The sequence below is a fragment of the Perognathus longimembris genome, chromosome 3 (genome assembly GCF_023159225.1).
Source record: "Perognathus longimembris pacificus isolate PPM17 chromosome 3, ASM2315922v1, whole genome shotgun sequence".
In the NCBI taxonomy this organism is placed as follows: Eukaryota; Metazoa; Chordata; class Mammalia; order Rodentia; family Heteromyidae; genus Perognathus; species Perognathus longimembris.
The window spans coordinates 76133-95780 of record NC_063163.1 but is presented as its reverse complement, the minus strand read 5'-3'; the positions used below and the strand labels follow the sequence as shown (position 1 = coordinate 95780).

The following is a 19648-nucleotide window of genomic DNA, read 5'->3' as shown; positions in this document are numbered from 1 at the left end:
CAAAATGCTTGAGAGAACCAACCAAGCTTGTGAGGATCAAGTTCTTTAATCTCTAATCCATAATCTTCATAGAAGAATGTAGAACCCGCTCTCTTGGCCTGGACCAGAGTTGAGGCAACATGGCCAAACGCACCAAGAAGGTCGGCATCGTCGGTAAATACGGCACCTGCTACGGTGCCTCACTCCGGAAGATGGTGAAAAAAATAGAAATCAGTCAGCACGCCAAGTACACCTGCTCCTTCTGTGGCAAGACCAAGATGAAGAGGCGATGGACTGGGGATATGGCCTAGTGGCAAGAGAGCTTGCCTCGTATACATGAGGCCCTGGGTTCAATTCCCCAGCACCACATATACAGAAAATGGCCAGAAGTGGCGCTGTGGCTCAAGTGGCAGAGTGCTAGCCTTGAGCAAAAGGAAGCCAGGGACAGTGCTCAGGCCCTGAGTCCAAGGCCCAGGACTGGCAAAAAGAAAAAAAAAAAAAAAAAAGATGAAGAGGCGAGCTGTGGGCATCTGGCACTGTGGTTCCTGCATGAAAACAGTTGCTGGGGGGGCCTGGACCTACAACACCACTTCTGCTGTCACAGTCAAGTCTGCCATTAGAAGACTGAAGGAATTAAAAGACCAGTAAAATCTCTACCATCTGAGTTTTTCTCTACAATAAATGGGTTAATTTATATATATAAATATATATATATATATATATATATATATATATATATGAATGTAGAACCCTTGGATTCTTGAGGCTGTGAAAGAAAGTAAAATTTTGTGTCCAAGTACTTATATACAAAGCAAAAGTTAAGGTTTTGTGTGTGCGTATGTGTGTGGGCACGTGCATGTATGTGTGTTTCTTTTCTGGTTCTGAGGATTGAATCCAGTCTTGTGGTTAAGCTTCAAGTTTTATTCTAAAGAGGGCTGTGCTAGGGGCTGGGGATATAGCCTAGTGGCAAGAGTGCCTGCCTCGGATACACGAGGCCCTAGGTTCGATTCCCCAGCACCACATATACAGAAAACGGCCAGAAGCGGCGCTGTGGCTCAAGTGGCAGAGTGCTAGCCTTGAGCGGGAAGAAGCCAGGGACAGTGCTCAGGCCCTGAGTCCAAGGCCCAGGACTGGCCAAAAAAAAAAAAAAAAAAAAAAGAGGGCTGTGCTAGCTTCTCACTGTTATGCCCAAGTCGCCAGAAGACCACCAAGAAGACCACCGAGAGCCGAAATGCAAAAGCAAGGCTTTATTCAGGCGAGCTGCAGATTGGGCCTCGTCCTACCCACTGACACAGCGGAGGTTAGGAGGAAGGCCCCGAGCTGAGATTTCACAGAGCTTATAAAGGCAAAAAACCAAAGTTACAGCAATCAGGTGTTCGAGCAAGCTTAGGATACGGGTACAACTCTGATTGGCTCAGGGCTCGAGGCATTCCGGGGCAGTTAGAGTTAAGCATTCCCAGGTGGTTAGAGTTAAGGAGGGAGTATCCTGACCAGCTTGGCCCTAATAAGCTGGTCCTGCTAGCGGGGATAATTGGTGGCCTGGGTTACTCATAGTTTAAACAGACAACAAAACGGGGGCTGCCTAAAAATGGGGTTTACTTTAACTCTTCACTCACTAGATAATATATAGCACCTGTTCTTAGTCTAAAAAGGGCCATATGAAAAATAAGTTTAAGAAACATTAATCTGATCATATGAATAGATCAGACTGTACAAGTTAATACTTATGTCATCTATAAACAAAGTTTACTTAGCAGAATCTGCAGATCCAAACTCTCTCAAAGCTTACTCTCTCATAGCTTTCTTACATATTTCACACCTAACAATTAATCTTGCTTTTAGAAGCCTAAGTCATAATGTCACAAATTCATTTCAACCATATTGCTAGACAGCTTCTATCTGCTAGGTGTTTTAAGGGGGAAAGGATGTTGGAATTTAAGATAAACCAGTTGTGTTCTCAACTTGCCCAGAAAAAAAAAAAAGTAAACCACTTGCTGGTGGTCTGGAAAAATGCCTTAGTAAGAGTTCTGTGGGAAATATGGTGCTTCCTAGGAATCAATGTTTGGAAGTCTTATTGTATAAATAACATGTGTTCAATTTATTATAAAAATAACTGAAAACAATGTAATAGAATGAAATTACAGATTAATATAGGTTTAAGAGTAACAATATACCATTAAAATTACTCAAAGAGAGTGGATTTTACCGCAGTAGAGTGTTTGCCTAGCATCTACAAGGTTTGTTTGATCCTTACTTCTACCAAAAAAACAGATCAATACAAAAAAGTTAATGAAAAAACATAGGAATGTGTTAACGAAGTCGTTTTTTTGTTTTTAAAGGAGACTCGGGATCAGGGGCAGGTAGCTCACACCTGTAATCCTAGCTACTGGTCAGCGGGCTGAGTTCTGAGGATTGCAGTTCAAAGCCAGCCAAAGCAGGAAAGTCCATCCGACTGTTATCTCCAACTAACAAAAAGCAGAAAGTGGCGCTGTGGCTCAAGTGATAAAATGCTAGCCTTGAGCAAAAGAAGCTTAGGGACACTGTTCAAGCCCCAGAAACACACACACACACACACACACACACACACACACACCCGATGATGACAACAAAAAAATAGGTGTCAAGCCTGTTAGCACTTCACTAACCTCTAAACAACCACTCAGAACTCCTAAACTTCTCTAAAAATCACTAGGTAATTGTCTTCTAAGCTACTTCTCAGAAAATATGAAAGACAAAAGGCCCAGAAGGTCAGAAGATCTAATGCTTTATCTAAAAAATGTTTTATGTGGGCCTGTGCGAGTAGGCTTGACAGTACAGTGCTTGCTTAGCATGCCCAAGGAGGTGGATTCAATCCAAACTATCAGGAAAAGGTGAATTAAATAAAAACTAGAGTATTTTCCTAGCAAGGTCCTGGGGTCATTTGCCAGCTCTGGAGGGAAAAAAAACTGGTTTATGAGTATTTTAAGCACACAGAAATTGCTGTATAGCTACGAAATCCAAGGCTTTGTGAATAGTAGGCTCTAAAACTGAGCTGTACCCCCAGCTCTCAATATGACTAGACATACCCTTGTTCTTGATATGGAATTCATGTTCACTCATTTTAATTGGTCTGTAATAGTCCATGCACAAATCTGACTGATACTTGTTTTCAATCTTTATTTTAAAAGTTCCAATTATTCTTCTTCTGAACATATGTAGGAATTTGCTCCTGACTATGCATCCCTCCCTATACTAATATGTTTTAATCCCCAGTACTGCACAACAAATGAACCATAAATACACACACACACACACACAGCCACTTGAAAACCAGGAAGGGGGTGGTAAATGCCTCTAGTCCCAATGGTAGAGGCAAGACTTTCACCCAAAACAAAACCAAGAAAATGGCAAGCATGGTGTCACATGCCTACATTTCCAGTACTCAGGAAGTAAAGACATGAGGATCACAGATTTGTGGCCAGTTTAAGCTACATAATGAGATCCAGGCTCACAAAAACAAGGGATTGGGATTTAGCTCAGTGGTAGAGTGCTTGCCCACCATGCACAAGGCTGTGGGTTTGACCCACAATCCTGCAAAACCAACCAAACAAATAATGTGCCACTTGTGTCTCACAGAAAGTTTATACAATTATGTGTAAACAAGTAAGGTATGTAAGAGGTTTTTAAAATTTTTGTGCCGGTTCTGGGGCTTGAACTCTGGGCCTGGGTGCTGTCCCTCAGCTTCTTTTGCACTCCACCACTTGAGCCACAACACCACTTCTGGCTTTCTCACTGAGTTTCCTTCTCTAGGCTGGCTTGGAACCCTGATCTCAGTCTCCCGAGTAGCTAGGATTACAGAGAGGCATGAGGTACTAGTACTCAGCTTAGAGCATTTTAAAAAAAATGTAATAATTGGGCTGGGGATGTGGCTTAGGGCTACAGTGCTTGCTTAGCATGCATGACACCCTGGGTTTGATTCCTCCTCACCACATAAACAGAAAAAGCCAGAAGTGGTGCTGTGGCTCCAGTTAAGAGTGCTAGCCTTGAGCAAAATGAGCTCAAGGACAGTGCCCAGGCCCTGAGTTCAAGCCCTACGACCACCACCACCAACAACAAAAGTAATAATTACAGTTCTAAAATTATTCTGATTTACAGGGAGAAAGTTTTTCACATATTTGAAGTCATTTGTCACATAGGACTCTTTAAGGTTAAACATCTTTAGTTCTTTCAGTGATTTCTCAGAAGCAAGGTTTTGTATTGATTGCTTTCTACCTACTTTCTCAAAGTCCTTAAATATAGCTTTGATCCTACATCTTAGATATGGACTGAAAAGTACAAAATAACTTTTTTAAGGCCAATATCTCTCATCTATTTGCAATATCTTCTGCAATTTTACTCACTACTATATTTCTATATTTTTGTTAATGTATTTAATTATAATTTTAACACAGCATGGTATTGGTTTATTTTGAACTAACATTCTACTATAAGCCCTAAGATCTCTTCCACAGCTAAAATTTTTAGCCAGTCTCATATATGTTTTACTCATTTTAAAACATCTAAGCTCAAAACCTTTTTAAATTTTTTGGTGGAGAGGTGGTATTGGGGTTTGAATTCAGGGTCTTGCACTTACTAGGCAAGCCCTCTACTACTTGTTATTTCCCAACCCCTCCTTTTTGTTTCAGTTATTTGGATAGAATTCTTGAACTTTTTCATACAACTGTCTTTAGACCCACTTTTGCTTACTGCATAGCTGAGATTACAGGTATATACCACACATCTGGTTTGTTTGTTGAGATACGACCTTGCTAACTCCTTGTCTGGACTGGCCTTGAACAACGCTTCTTCCAATCTCTGCTCCTGAGTGGCTGGCAAAACAGATGTTTGCCACCTTGCTCATCAAAGCTGAACACTTTATTTATTTTGAGGCAAGGAATTGCTATGTAGCCCAAGCTGGCCTCAAATTCAAATTCCTCCTGATCTAGCTTTCTGATTACTAAAAGTACCATTATACCTGGAGAACCCTCATCTTAATAGTTCTGAATCCTGATTCAGTCATCCAGCATATTAGCTATTCTCCCCTACCTGACAATTTGCCTGGCCTGTATGTCCTCTCTTTACTCAAATCTTCCATCCGTTTGGATCATGGAAGTATCTTGTAATAGACCTGATTTTCAAGGTTACTTAGAGACTTCCTAATCTGCTATCATCAAATTGTCACTCCTCCATCTTGTCCCTCAGAGGCAGATCTCTTGCTGAAATCCTGATATGTACTAACCCAGTAGGAAGAAAGGAAATGGAGAAAAGTTTAGTCTGGCATGGACTAAAACACATGTATGACCCTGCAGCAGAGGAAATACAATTCGTCACCGCCTGCAGGTGAGGTTAGTAAGACCCGGGCCTCCTCCTGGGCTTCCGCGCACCTGCGGGCACCTCTCTACCGCGGCCCCCCCCCCCCCCCCCCCCGCAACCCAGACGCGCACCCTGGGCGAGCTGCCGTGGGCTCAGCCCACAGAGCTGGGTGGCTCGCCTTCAGGGCCCAAGACCGGGCTCCAGGAGGATGTCTCTGTCTGGCCCGTGAACGGGCTGGCTAATCAGTCTGGGATGCAGACCACTTAATTCTGGTCGCCACCGAAGCCCAGCAATAGACTGGGACCACGTTAGCAAGAAGCAGCCCAGCTCTCGGTTGGCACCGCCGCCCCTCGCTCGTCGGGCGCACGGCAGCGCGCTCGGCCTTTCCGCTTCCCCGCGTCCCTCACCGCATCCCAGCTCTCCAGTTGCTCCAATTCAGAGACGACTTCCACCAGGAGAGGAGGCCCGAGCCCGGCGCCCAGGCCCCCGCGCGCGACCAGGCTCGGGCTCCCCTCCCGCGGAAAGGGCTTCCGGGCTTCTGCGGTCGCTGTCGCCGCGCTGTGGCCGACCGAAGGATTGCAGGCGGCATCCCTGGCGGGTCCTGGCGGGACTTGCCGAGCGACTTGGGAGGTGGCAGTGGGGTTACGTTAAAGCACCCTCAGGCCCAGGTCTGTTACCTAAAAGGAGCATAAGTTGTATGTGTCCCTGGATAGTGTGTTCTTATTGTGTTCTCACGCCACGGTTTGTCACTTTCCAACACAGAGAACCTCAATAAAAAGCTAGTAGAAAATAATATTGTATGCTTAGGTAATGTAAACCTTTTAAGAAGTCCGTCATGAAACCTGATAGTCTCGAGCTGGGAATGTGGCTCAATGGTAGAGTGCTTGCCTAGCATGCATGAGGCCCTGGGTTCTATTCCTCAGTGCTACATACACAGAAAAAACCAGAAGTGGCGCTGTGGCTCAAGTGGTAGAGTGCTAGCCCTGAGCAAAAAGAAGCTCAGGCACAGTGTCCAGGCCCTGAGTTCAAGCCCCAGGACTGGCACACACACACACACACACACACACACACACACACACACAAAATGAAATCTGATAGTCTCTAACACTGACATTTCTACTATGAGGAAACCAGTGTAATAATGTTGGTCTTCTTGTGCCAGTTAGAATCTCTGAATGGGTGATTAATTTTACATTGATGAGACATGTTTATTTAACTTATCTTGGCTATGTAGACAATTTCTTTCAAAACACATAGCACTAGTTGGGCTTTGTGGAGCATACCTGTGGTGCCAGATACTAGGGAAGCAGAGGCAGGAAGATCTTAACAGGTGTGAGCCACTGGCGCTGGACTTTGGACAGGTCTCACTTTTCAGGACTGCAATTTTAGGTAAGATTGACCAATGCGAGTGTTCACAAAGACTTTCCAATTGGCCCTGAAGTTCTAGCATGTGATTGGCTCACTCCTGGACTATGACTTTCAGTGGTAGATGGAATTTTTCATAGAACTGAACTGTAGGAAAATGACCTTTCCTTAAGTTGAAGCTACTTTTTAAAGTCTGAGGGTTTGGACCAAAAGAAGAGGAACATATCAGGATTGGAATCAAGCTGGCAGACGTGGTAAGAGTGATGCTTAACTCCAAAGATGGCTTCACCGAAGACAAAGTGTTTTAAGAATAAAAAAAACTTGTCAGAAGAACCTAGAAAGTTCTAATTTTCATTAGAAGTTAATAAAGTCGTTGGTGAAGAAGTATATACAACAGAACACTTCTCCTTTTGATTTTATTTGTACTTTCTGGCCTGGGACATGGGTTTTAAATGGACACAGTCTGTATCAGCCTCATTAAAATAAACAATATTTGTAAAAAAAAAAAAAAAGTTACCTGGGCACTGGTGGCTTATGCCTGTAATCCTAGCTACTTAGTTTGCTGTTCAAAGCCAGCCTGGGTAGGAAAGTCCCTGAGCCTTTTTTAAAAATTTGTTTTGAGATTTATGTTATCACTGTTCTTTTGCTTTTTTTTTTTTTTGCCAGTACTGGGGCTTGGACTCAGGGCCTGAGCACTGTTCCTGGATTCTTTTTGCTCAAGGCTAGCACTCTACCACTTGAGCCACAGCACCACTTCTGGCTTTTTCTATGTATATGGTGTTGAGGAATTGAACTCAGGGCTTCATGTATGTGAGGCAAATACTCCACTACTAGGCCATAGTTCCAGCCCCCTCTTATGCTTTTTTTGAATTTTTACAATTTTGTTCTTTATTGTCAAAGTGAAGTACAGAGGGGTTACAGTTTCATATGCATGGCAAGTGCATTTCTCATCCAACTTGTTACTTCATTTTCCCCCATCTCCCCCCTCCCCACTTCCCTCCTCCCCCATGAGTTGTAAAAGTGGTTTACACCAAATGGTTTTGTAAGTATCACTATTGCAATGGTTTGTCTTTTGATTTTGGTATTCCTTTTTCCTTCCCTAGTTTCCTAGTGCCACCATGGTTGTCCGGACCAATTAAAAGTGCCACCGTGGGGCTGGGAATATGGCCTAGTGGTAGAGCTCTTGCCTCCTATACATGAAGCCCTGGGTTCGATTCCCCAGCACCACATATATAGAAAACGGCCAGAAATGGTGCTGTGGCTCAAGTGGCAGAGTGCTAGCCTTGAGCACAAAGAAGCCAGGGACAGTGCTCAGGCCCTGAGTTCAAGGCCTAGGACTGCCAGAAAAACAAAAAACAAAAATAAAAGTGCCACCTTGGCTGGGGGGGTGGGGCGGGACTTCCTGGGCTGCCCCTCCCTCACTCCTAACACAGCCTAATGCCACGCCCCCTCCTACATCGTCACGCGGGGGGTGGAGGGATTTCCCAGCCCTGCGTGTTATTACAACTACCTTGAAAAATAGCCAAAGCAGCCGGGTGTAATCCTAGCTACTCAGAATCAGGGGATCAGAGACCAGAGGATCCTTGTTTAAAGCCAGCCCTGGCAGGAAAGGCCATGAGACTCATCTCCAGTAAACCTCTAGAAACCGGAAGTTGCACTGTGGCTCACGTGGTAGAACATTAGACTAGAACTGATGCACTCAGGGACAGAACCCAGGACCCAGAGTTCATGCCCCACAACCGGGGGGGGGGGGGGAAGTCAAAGCAAGAAGAAGCTGAAGGTATGGCTCAAAAGCACCTGCCTAACAAGTTTAAGGCTCAGAGTTCAATCCCCAGTACTACCAAATCAAACCATAACCCCTACTAAGAAGAAAAGCCCTGGAATGATGATATCACTAATAGAAGCCACCGAATATTTGAAAAAGAACTAACATCAACCCTTTTCAAGCTCTTCTAAAGTAATGAAGAGTGAAAATTTCCTACCGTATTTCATGAATTATACCCTAATGCCAGGGCCAAATAAAAACTGCAAGAAAATTACAGAACCTTGTTCTTTCTGAACAATGAAAAAAAAAAAAACCCTCAACAGAATACTAGTAAATGGAATCAGCAATATGCTGAGAGAATTATAAGCCATGACCAAGTGTGATTTATTTCTGGAGTGCAAGAATCATTCAACATACAAGAGAAATTTTGGTTTTTTGTTTTTTAGTTGTTGTTTTTTTTTGCCAGTCCTGGGCCTTGGACTCAGGGCCTGAGCACTGTCCCTGGATTCTTTTTGCTCAAGGCTAGCACTCTGCCACTTGAGCCACAGTGCCACTTCTGGCCATTTTCTATATATGTGGTGCTGGGGAATCGAACCCAGGGCTTCATGTATACGAGGCAAGCGCTCTTGCCACTAGGCTATATTCCCAGCCCATACAAGAGAAATTGTATCAACATAATACATTGAAGTAAAAAAGGACACAATTATTTCAATTAGAAAAGGCATTTGACAAAACCAAACATATTTTCACCATAAAAACACACAACAGGGGCTGGGAATGTTGCTTAGTGGTAGAGTGCATGAAGCCCTGGGTTCAATTCCTCAGTGCCACATAAACAGAAAAAGCTGGAAGTGGGGCTGTGGCTCAAGTGGTAGAGTGCTAGCCTTGAGAAAAAGCAGCTCAGGGACAGTGCTCAGGCCTCGAATCCAAGCCCCAGGGCCAGCAAAGGTAAAAAACAAAGCAAAACAAAAAACACAACAATCAATAAATCTAAGAAAACTTTGAAACCATAGAAAACACGAAAAAAAATCACAGTAAACACCATAGTCACAAGTGAGTTTTTCTCCTAAGATCAGGATCAAAACAAGAATGCCCACTTTCATCATTAAAAGAAGATACAGTATTGGAGGTTGAAGCCGGAGCAATTACAGAAGAAAAAGAAAATAGATCCAAATTAAGAGCATGCATGTTTGCCGTGGTCTGATTTTGTCAGTCCCACAGCTGACCCTGTGGAACGTGAATTCCACATGAACTATTCGAGTCTAGACACCAGTGAGGTAACTTGTAAAGAGCAAAGGAGAACCCTGCCGCCTCAGGCACACGGACTTGGGTGATGTCACGCTGGCACCAAATGTGTGGCAAGTCCAAAGTGTGGGGCACGGGCCAGGGGCATCTAGCCCAGGCGGGGCTTCTCGCAGCCAGAGTTGGTGGGTCAGGCTCGGAGGGGGTGAGTTGAGGGGGAGGAAATATTTCACCAGTAATGATGCTGCTCTTTCCCCTTGTTCTCCGTGGACTTTGCGCTCCTCTTGTCTTTGACCCCCGCTGGGAAACCCCACAGGACTGGCCTTCACGGGGTCTAAGCCCTTCCATTTCAGCAGCCTGGGGTTGTGGAGGCGGGGTCGTGTGTTCTGGGGGCCGGGCGCAGTGCCCGCCCGGGAGCGAGCGAGCGGGGGAGCCGCGGGGGTGGAGCCCGGTGGAGCCCGGTGGGTCTGGGGTGGGCGGCCTTCCTTCCCCCGCCCCCCGCCGGGCCCGCCGGCAGTGACCAGCGCCGAGCCCGCGGACCGGGCGGCGGCGTCCGCTCCCGGATGGACGGCGCTCTCTAACCCCGGGCGGCAGCCAACCTTCCGCGGAACGTGTGCGGGTGACAGCAGGGCAGACGCCGTCGTGACCTCGGGGGCCTAGGACAGGCTCCGGTGAACGACAGCGCCGGCGTCCACAGCGACAGGTCCCGCGGCCCGGAGAGGCGGGGCGAGGTCCCGAGTTCCAGGGGCGACGGGTGACGTCGGGGCCGGGGCCGGGGCCGCGCCGGGGGGGGGGGCGGGGGGCGAGGGGCGGCCGGCGCCGTTAGGCCCGCGACCGCCCGCGCGCACCGACGGTTGCCCCAACCCCCGGGCACGGGGCGCCCGCGGCGCTCAGCGCGGAGTCGGTTGCGGAGCCAGGCGCCGGTGCCGGTGCCGCGCGCCCCTGACGGGCGTGCGGGCGCCGTCGGTGCGGGAGATGAGCCTCAGGTCGTCTAAGGTGGCGCCGCAGGCGCAGCCCGAGGCCGCCGAGCCGTCCGAGGCGGGGGCGGAGCCCCGCGAGGGCCGGGCGTCCGCGTCCCCCTCGCCGCCGCCGCCGCCGCCGCCCGCGGGCGGGTCCGGGGGGGAGCCGGGGCCGCCGTCGCCGCGGAGCTGGGCCTCGGGGCCGCCCTCGGAGCGGCCGCAGCCGCCGGGGCCGGAGGCGCCCGCCGAGCCCGAGGCGCCGCGCCGCCGCCGCCGCCGCCGCCGCCGCCGCACCGACTGCGTGGAGCGGCCGCTGTCGCGCGGCTTCGGCCGGCTGGGGCGCGCCGTGGCCTCGCACCCCTGGGCCTTCCTGCTGGCGCCCGTGGCGCTGACGGCCGTGCTGGGCTCGGGCTTCGCGTTCCTGCCCGACGGGAAGGAGAACCTGGAGGAGCAGTACACGCCCGTCGGCGGCCCCGCCAAGGCCGAGCGGCGCTTCGTGCAGGGCCACTTCTCCACCAACGACTCGTTCCGCTTCTCGGCCGCCCGGATGAGCTCCGAGACCCACTTCGCCTCGGTGATGGCGGTGTGCACCGCGGGCTCGCTGCTGCGCGCCGAGGTCCTCGCGGAGGTGAGCCGGCTGGACCGCGCCGTGCAGGGCCTGACGGTGGCCCTGGACAACCGGACCCGGGTCGACTACCGCGAGGCCTGCGCCAAGTTCAAGACCCGCTGCGTGCCCCCCAACCCGCTCCTGTACGCCTGGCAGCGGAACCCGGCGCTGGACCTGGGGCGCGTCACCTTCCCCAGGCTCAACTTCTCGGGCCGCCCCATCTTCCTGGCCGGCTTCCTGGGCGGAAACACCCTGGGGGAGAGCGCGGGCCTGGGCCGGGTCCTGCTGGAGTCCAAAGCCATGCACCTGCTGTACTTCCTGCAAACGGAGCAGCCCGAGCAGAGCCAGCGGAGCAAGGAGTGGCTGATGCACTTTCTGGACCAGTTTGACGACATGAAGAACAGACTGGCCTTGGAGAAGATTAAGGTGCCCTGTGCGTGCGTGTGCGTGCGTGCGCGCGTGTGCGCGTGCATGTGTGCGCGCGTGTGCGTGTGTGTGCGTGCGTGTGCGTGTGTTTATAGAGTGGCCCACAGAAGGCGGGAAGTGTCGCCCTGATTATTTGATGGGGCACTGGGCTCAAAGCTAACTATCTTCTACTGTGCTTGGTACTTTATCCAACGTTTCTAAAGTTAACACAGAAGAATCCACCTATCAGAGACCACTAGCACAAATCCTGTACCTGCTAGAGAGCTGTTCAGTGCAGGAATTGAGCTCCACACTGAAATTGGGGTTTGATTTTCCAACTTTGAGATGACCAAGCCCCAGCACTACCCCCACCCCATACGACAAAACCTTCAGCAAAAGTGCCACGGTGCTGTTCACCAAGATCACTGGCTTAGCACTTTCGAGTTAGTTATAGGTAAGGTACCTACCTGGCTTAATGTGAGACACATACTGCCTGTTCAGAAATTTTGGAGCTAGCAAGACTATTAATAATTATAAATAAACCTGACGAATGTGAGAGCTACTGGAAATAGCTTGTGGAGACCAGGCCATCATGACATGAAATGTATACAATTAAAATAGTAAAATGACAATCTGCTAATCGTTAGGAAAGCAACAATTTCCACAGTTATTAATGTTTCATGTAAAATGTAGTTGTAGTGTATTTCGTTTTTTTTTTTTTTTTTTTTTTTTTTGCCAGTCCTGGGGCTTGGACTCAGGGCCTGAGCACTGTCCCTGGCTTCTTTTTTCTCAAGGCTGCCACTTGAGCCACAGCGCCACTTCCGGCCTTTTCTGTATATGTATGTAGTGCTGAGGACTCAAACCCAGGGTTTCATGTATACCGGGCAAGCACTCTACCACTAGTCCATATTCTCAGCCCTCCTGATACTTAATTTTAAAAAAAAAACATCTTTATATATATATATTTTTATTTATTTATTTATTTATTTATTTTTTGGCCAGTCCTGGGGCTTGAGCACTGTCCCTGGCTTCTTTTTGCTCAAGGCTAGCACTCTGCCACTTGAGCCACAGCGCCTCTTCTGGCCATTTTCTGTATATGTGGTGCTGGGGAATTGAACCCAGGGCCTAATGTATACGAGGCAAGCGCTCTTGCCACTAGGCCATATCCCCAGCCCCCTTAATTTTTAACATATTTCTGTCAAAAAGTGAAAGTGTTTCAAGATGATCTGTAACTCATATCAGATACTGGAATTCCTAACTATTCCTAACTATTTCTGTTGCAGGTGGTCCACTTTACATCACTTTCCAGACAACTGGAATTTGAGGCAACTTCTATGACAGTGATCCCCTTATTTCACATGGCATATGTTCTAATCATACTGTTTGCAATTATATCATGTTTCAGGTAAGAGTTTCACATTTTCACTTCTTACATTGCCAAAAAATTGTGATAGAATATATATGTGTACAAATTATGTTTAATATACATATATGTACATAATACATATACATACTTCTTAAGTATAATGTAATTAATAGACATAAATGCTTTTAAAGCACATTATGCTTTTAAAGTATAAATTCAATGCTATTATGTCTATACTGTTGTGAAACTGTAACTGTCCAGTGAAGTTTTAATCAATTTCTGTTGATATTTGTTTATCTATTCTAGAAACTTGTCCTTTTGTAGCTGGCTTAATCCACTTAGCATGATGTTCTCAATATCTATGTTGGAACATGTATCAGAGCTTCATTCCTTTTTATGTCTGAATAGTATCAAGTGCTCATATTTTTTTCTTTTTTCTAGATTTTTTTTTTTTTGCCATTTATGGCTTCTTGCACCTCCATAGTAATTTGAGGGGTGATGCTTTCATTTCTGAATAAAAAAGGCTATTGGAATTTTCAGAACAGTTAGGGATCACATTGAAAATGTAGATTATTTGGTGCAGGTTTGCCTGTTTTTTAAGCAATAATAACTCTTCTTAACTAAAAGAGCTTTATGCTTACTTTGGTTTTCCATTTCTTTCACTTGCATTGTTGAGTTCCTATGTATCTTATTATTTTAGAGTTATTTAGATGAAATTTCTTCCCTTTTGGATTGAGCACATGTATAGAAATACAACTAACATTCATGCCTCTAATCCTTGCTACTGAGGAAGCTGAGATTCTAGGATCATGGTTCAAAGCCAGCCTGAGCATAAACAAAAGTCCACAAGATTCGTTGTCTCCAACTAACCACCAACTAGCTAGAAGTAGATCTGTGGTTTGAGTGGAAGAAAAGTAGCCCTGCGCAAAAAAAGCCAAAGGATAGTGCCCAGACCCTGAGTTCAAGTCTTTATACTGGCACGTGCATGTGCGTGTATATTCACTTGCACACACATGCACATGCACACCACAAAAGAAAAAGACAAACAACAAATGCTGAAAAGATGTGGGAGCAAGGAAGGCCTTTGCATTGTTGTTGGGAATGTAAATTAGTGTGTCTACTGTGTAAATCAGTAGGAGTTTCCTTACAACTAAAAAATGTAAAACTATCGTAGTACTCTGTTGTATCATTCTTTTTTTCTTTTTTTTGGCCAGTCCTGGGGCTTGGACTCTAGGCCTGAGCACTGTCCCTGGCTTCTTTTTGCTCAAGGCTAGCACTCTGCCACTTGAGTCACAGCGCCACTTCTGGCCATTTTCTGTATATGTGGTGCTGGGGAATCAAACCCAGGGCCTCATGTATATGAAGCAGGCACTCTTGCCACTAGGCCATATCCCCAGCCCCTGTTGTATCATTCTTGATATTTTTCTGTACACTTGTATTTATTGTGACACAATTGACAGTAGTGAAGTTTAAAATCAATCTGGGTGCCTATCAATAGATGATTCTATAAAGAAAATGTAATACACACAGTATAGAGTATTACTTAACCATAAAGAAGAATGAAATAATGTCATTTGCAGGAAGACTATGTTAATCAAAATAAATTAGACTGAAAAGATAAATAATGCATGATTTCCCTGATAAGCATAGGCTAGATATAAAAAAATGACACAAATACAAATGATGGGGTCTGTTGTACAGGGGGAGTGACTAGGATGCGGGAGGGGGAAAGAGCCTTACTGAAGCCCATTAAAAATAACTGGTAAGAAAGGTGTTTAAAGTGGGAGTGACAAAGGTGGGGTAAGAAAGGAGATATATTCTGTGCATATTCAGAAAGACAGTAGTGAAACTTGACATGCTGTGCAATTACTATGTGCAAGAAGAGATATATAAAACAGACTTGATAAACAACAGTATTCAACCAAACCAATATTTGTTACCTATAGAGAAACAAAGAAGAGATCAGACAGAAAGAAATAGATATGAAAGGGGAGACATTGTTATGATAAGTGAATATTATGAACTGTATGTCAATAAACAGGATGACAGGTGAAATGCACAAATTGTTACAGACATACACATGATTCAAAATGAAGTGAAAATCTGAACAAGTAGAACAGACAAAAATTTTACATAACACAGTACACATTACACTAGTTTGGAGGTGTAGGTACTATATACTATTGTGATTATGGATAAATAAGGATTGGGGGTGGGGTAGAAAGATAATGGGATTTGAGTGCAGCCCAGCCCACAACAGTTCATGTGCAGGAAACTTGGCCCTGGTATGATAGTGTTAAGAGGTGATGAGATTCTATGAAATGAGGCCTGGTTGTAAAATGGTTAGGTGTTCGGGGATGTTTCTCTCAGAAGGAATTAATGTAGTTCTCATGGGACCTGGGTTAGTTTCTGTGACAAGGTATCTGAAAAAAAAAAAAAAGGAAATTTGGCTTCTGAATCTTTTCCTGACTTGTCATGTGCTTGCTCTCTCTGTCTCTGTGTCTGTATTCCTCTCTCCCTTCCTCCCTCTCCCATTATGATACCATCTGGACAGTTTAGTAAAAATACAGATTGCCTACTTTCCTACCTTCCCCCCCCTTTTTTTTTTTAGATAGTTGGTATGGTATAGTGCTTGCAAGCTTCAAGATACCAGCAGACAGGCAGACAAGTGTAGAACTGATCAGTTCAGGGGCTTATGACTGTAGGTATCCAAGTCAAGAATGGTAGCAATTGGTAGAATTTCAGTATGTAAGGTGCCACCCCAGCATTTGTGATTTTCTTTCATTCTAAATTTATAGGTTGAACTGTATACGAAGCAAAATTGGAGTTGCAGTTTTTGGAGTGTTTAATGTTGCCATGGCAGTGGTGAGTGGCTTTGGCCTGATGTTGCACGTTGGGGTACCATTTGTGATCATAGTTGCCAATTCCCCATTTCTTATTCTAGGTGAGTAAAATAAAATGTGAGGCTGTACAATGTGTGTGTGTGTGTGTGTGTGTGTGTGTGTGTGTGTGTGTAGGTGCTGAGTAGACAAGGAAATAAATTTCATGTAGTAGCTGTATAGATCCAAAGTAAGCATGATTCTCAAGTAGGAAATAGGGAAAATCAAGGTGTATCTTCAGAGTTGGAAGAAATCTAGTACCATATATGAGCAGGTAAATAGGGAATATGAATAGCAGTTCATATACATAAAGCCAAAATATAAGTTGCTGAAAATATAAGAAAAATGTTTGACTTCTCAATCAAGGGATGCAAATTAAAAATGGAGAAAGCTTACTGATTTGATGAGTCACTACTAGCAAGATTATATTTAGTGGAAATTTGTGTTAAAATGAATTGTATGTAGTCCAAGTTTGTAACAAATAAAAAAAGCATAACTGATGGAAAACATGAAATTAAGATCAGCCTGGCAGTCCTAAGTATTGAGTTGATATACATATACATGGAAGCAAGACATGCAGGAGTGAAAGTGACAACCATAGTGGAGTGTGAGGTAGGCAGAATTTGTTAGCAGTATGCACATGTTGTTTTTTCTAGACCTCTTTCTTTGTGATTGTCCTTTCCCAGTCTGAAATGTCAAAGTCCTCAAATGTTTTGGCATTTTATTTCAAACCATTCATAAAATCTCAATTTGGAAAGGAATGAACTACCTGGTAGGCACTGATATATAAAGGATTCTTACATTAAAAATTGTTATTATAAAAGTGATGGTGCAGTAGGGTTACAGTTACACAAATCAGGTAGAGTACATTTCTTTTTGGACAATGTCACCCCTTGGCCTTGCTCTCTGAGTTTTTTCCTCCCATCCCCACCTACAAATTGGATAAATTATTTTTAACATAGTGTCTAGTGAGTACCACTGCTGTGTTTGTTTACCCTTTGTCCTGCTATTTTGTTTCCAGGATTGTTAAGCTTTATTTAGGTAGTATTTCTTATTTCAGGAGCACTCAGAGGGCTGGCAGTACAGCTCAGTTGTAGAGTACTTGCCTAGCATGTATGAAGTCTTGGGTTTGACCCCTAGCACTACAAAAAGTAAGAAGCAGAGTCCTTACTTGTTTCTGGAGCAGTGAGCTAATGCATTACATAACTTGGGAGACTGAATAGTGGAATCAAAGGTACACACTGCTAATACTGCTTCAACTACCCATCAGCCTGGTTTTCTGTTCTAATTACTAAAACACCTGAGGAATAGAGTATGTCTTGGTATGTGCAAAATTATAGGCGTATGTATAGAGCAAAGACTGAACCAGAGGAAGGAATGACAAATTCTGTTGTGAATCTAGTGGCAACCAGAGAAAACATTACAGGGAAAGATAGTCTTTAAGTAGAGAGTGGGTAAGACAAGCAAGGCCTTAACACAGAAAAAGAGAATGGTCAGGGCTGGGAATGTGGCTTAATGGTAGAGTGCTTGCCTAGCACGCATGAAGCCCTGGGTTCAATTCCTTAGCACAACATAAAAGGAAAAAGCCAGAAATAGCACTGTGGCTCAAGAGGTAGAGTGGTAGCCTTGAGTAAAAGGAAGCCAGGGACAGTGCTCAGGCCCTGAGTCCCAAGCCAAGGACTGGGGGAAAAAAAAGGGTCAATGTATTTACTTGATGTACATTAATATGTATGAAGAGTTTGTTTCTTACTTATTTTCCCAGGTGTTGGGGTTGATGACATGTTTATCATGATTTCTGGCTGGCAGAAGACCAGCCTCCTGGTCACCGTAAGAGAACGGCTTTCCAGTGTCTATTCAAAGGTGGCCGTGTCCATTACAATTACCAGCATCACCAATGTACTCGCCTTCTTTACTGGTGTAATGAGCTCTTTCAGGTCGGTGCAGTACTTTTGCATCTATACAGGGACAACCCTGGTATTTTGTTATTGTTACAAAATCACTTGTTTTGGGGCAGTTATGGCTCTGGATGGAAGAAGAGAAGTAAGCTGCCTGCACTGGGTGAAAAAGCCAGACCCCAAATATGGCTCATTAAAAAAGGCCTGCTGTTTCCCATTTGAGTCTGTCCCAGATGAATATGGAGCTGATAACCATCCAATGAATTTGTTTTTTAGAGACCATTTTGGTCCTTTTCTCACAACCACCAAGTGCAAGCTTTTTGTAGTGTTGACATACATATTGTACATCATAAGCAGCATATATGGATGCTTCCACGTGCAAGAGGGTTTAGACCTTCGAAATCTGGCAAGTGATGATTCCTACATCATACCCTATTTTAATACAGAGCAAGATTATTTTTCAGAGTATGGTCCCAGGGTGATGGTTATTGTTACTGAAAGTATTAACTACTGGGAAGAAGATGTAAGGCAAGAATTAGAAAAATGTCTGGTAAGGTTTGAAGAAAATAGCTATGTAGATAAAAATCTTACAGAATTTTGGCTGCGGCAATATGTAAAATATATGAAAAATAGCAGTCAGGTTCTTAATAATAAGAAAACATTTATGGACAACCTTTCTGTTTTTTTAAGTACATTTCCAATTTTTACATATGATGTTAATGTTTCTTCAGCAAATGAAATCACTTCTTCCAGGGGTTTTATTCAAGTTATGAGTGTTTCTACCTCAAAAAGTAAGAAGCTAATGTTACTCCAATTACGAGACATAGCTGACAAGTGTGAAGTTCCCCTAATGGTGTATAACCAGGCATTCATATACTTTGATCAGTTTGCTGCCATACTAGAAAACACTGTTAGAAATGTCATAGTTGCATCAATAGCTATGTTCATAGTTTCCCTATTGTTAATTCCTCATCCAGTGTGCTCCATATGGGTAACTTTTGCTATTGCTTCTGTGATTGTGGGAGTAACGGGTTTCATGGCATTCTGGAAGGTCAATCTTGATTCCATATCCATGATTAATCTGGTCATTTGTATAGGGTTTTCTTTCGATTTTTCTGCACACATCTCCTATGCATTTGTTTCCAGTTCCAAGACCACAGTAAATGGAAAAGCAGCGGATGCATTATATATGCTAGGTTATCCAGTGCTACAAAGTGCTATCTCAACAATAATAGGGGTGTGTGTTTTATCTGCAGCTAAAGCGTACATCTTCAGGACATTCTTTAAGATTATGTTTCTTGTAATGATATTTGGAGCTGCTCATGGTCTAATTTTTCTTCCAGTATTCTTAACCTTTTTTTGCTAATTGGTTTAACATGTCCATCAACAAATCAGAGACAAGTTATCAAATTGTTTATTGCTCAGTTCAGTCCAATAAAAAAGGGCACTGTGCAGAGCAGAAAAAAAGAGACATGCAAGTAAAAGACTGCAGGGGAAGAGAAAGGAGACTGATGAGAATGGGAAGGAGAAGGATGGATCAAGAAGGTAATGGATTATGTAATTGTAACCGCTGTGTACATCACCTTTATAATTGTTATTCAATTAAAAATTAAAAAAGAAGGTTATAGAGGATACATTATAAATGTGTGAAAATTTCTCAATGAAAACCGTTACTCTGTACAATTGATATACACTGATAAAAAGAAACTTAAACACACAAGTAATGTTTAATAAAAAAAGAAAAGTTTAAAAGAGAATTGTTAATAACATTTAAGTAAAGGCATGTTTCCATGACTCAGAAATCCTTCTGTTTTAAAAAATATACTCAGAAAAATTGATCTCACATTAAACTATC

General features: G+C 44.5%; 2 protein-coding genes across 2 annotated transcripts; both read left to right on the top strand.

Moving 5' to 3' along the window:
- The first annotated feature begins 93 nt into the window (after positions 1-93).
- LOC125348079 (60S ribosomal protein L37a-like) lies at positions 94-677 on the top strand. Its single transcript, XM_048341025.1, has 2 exons — positions 94-265; positions 495-677. The coding sequence occupies exons 1-2, from the start codon at positions 120-122 to the stop codon at positions 625-627; spliced, it is 279 nt and encodes a 92-aa protein (XP_048196982.1). The 5' UTR covers positions 94-119; the 3' UTR covers positions 628-677.
- Positions 678-10657: 9980 nt separating this feature from the next.
- On the top strand, positions 10658-19159 carry Ptchd3 (patched domain containing 3). The gene is made up of 4 exons (XM_048344104.1): positions 10658-11674; positions 12937-13058; positions 15818-15963; positions 17661-19159. The coding sequence occupies exons 1-4, from the start codon at positions 10658-10660 to the stop codon at positions 19157-19159; spliced, it is 2784 nt and encodes a 927-aa protein (XP_048200061.1).
- The last annotated feature ends 489 nt before the right edge of the window (positions 19160-19648 follow it).

What these genes read in the sequence shown, in the direction of transcription:
- LOC125348079 (XM_048341025.1), top strand. Translation starts at nt 120, where the DNA reads ATGGCCAAACGCACCAAGAAGGTCGGCATCGTCGGTAAATACGGCACC. An exon ending in GGCAAGACCAAGATGAAGAG is followed by an intron (nt 266 to 494) that starts GCGATGGACTGG and finishes AAAGATGAAGAG; the next exon opens with GCGAGCTGTGGGCATCTGGC.
- Ptchd3 (XM_048344104.1), top strand. Translation starts at nt 10,658, where the DNA reads ATGAGCCTCAGGTCGTCTAAGGTGGCGCCGCAGGCGCAGCCCGAGGCC. An exon ending in GCAATTATATCATGTTTCAG is followed by an intron (nt 13,059 to 15,817) that starts GTAAGAGTTTCA and finishes CTAAATTTATAG; the next exon opens with GTTGAACTGTATACGAAGCA. An exon ending in TTCCCCATTTCTTATTCTAG is followed by an intron (nt 15,964 to 17,660) that starts GTGAGTAAAATA and finishes TTATTTTCCCAG; the next exon opens with GTGTTGGGGTTGATGACATG.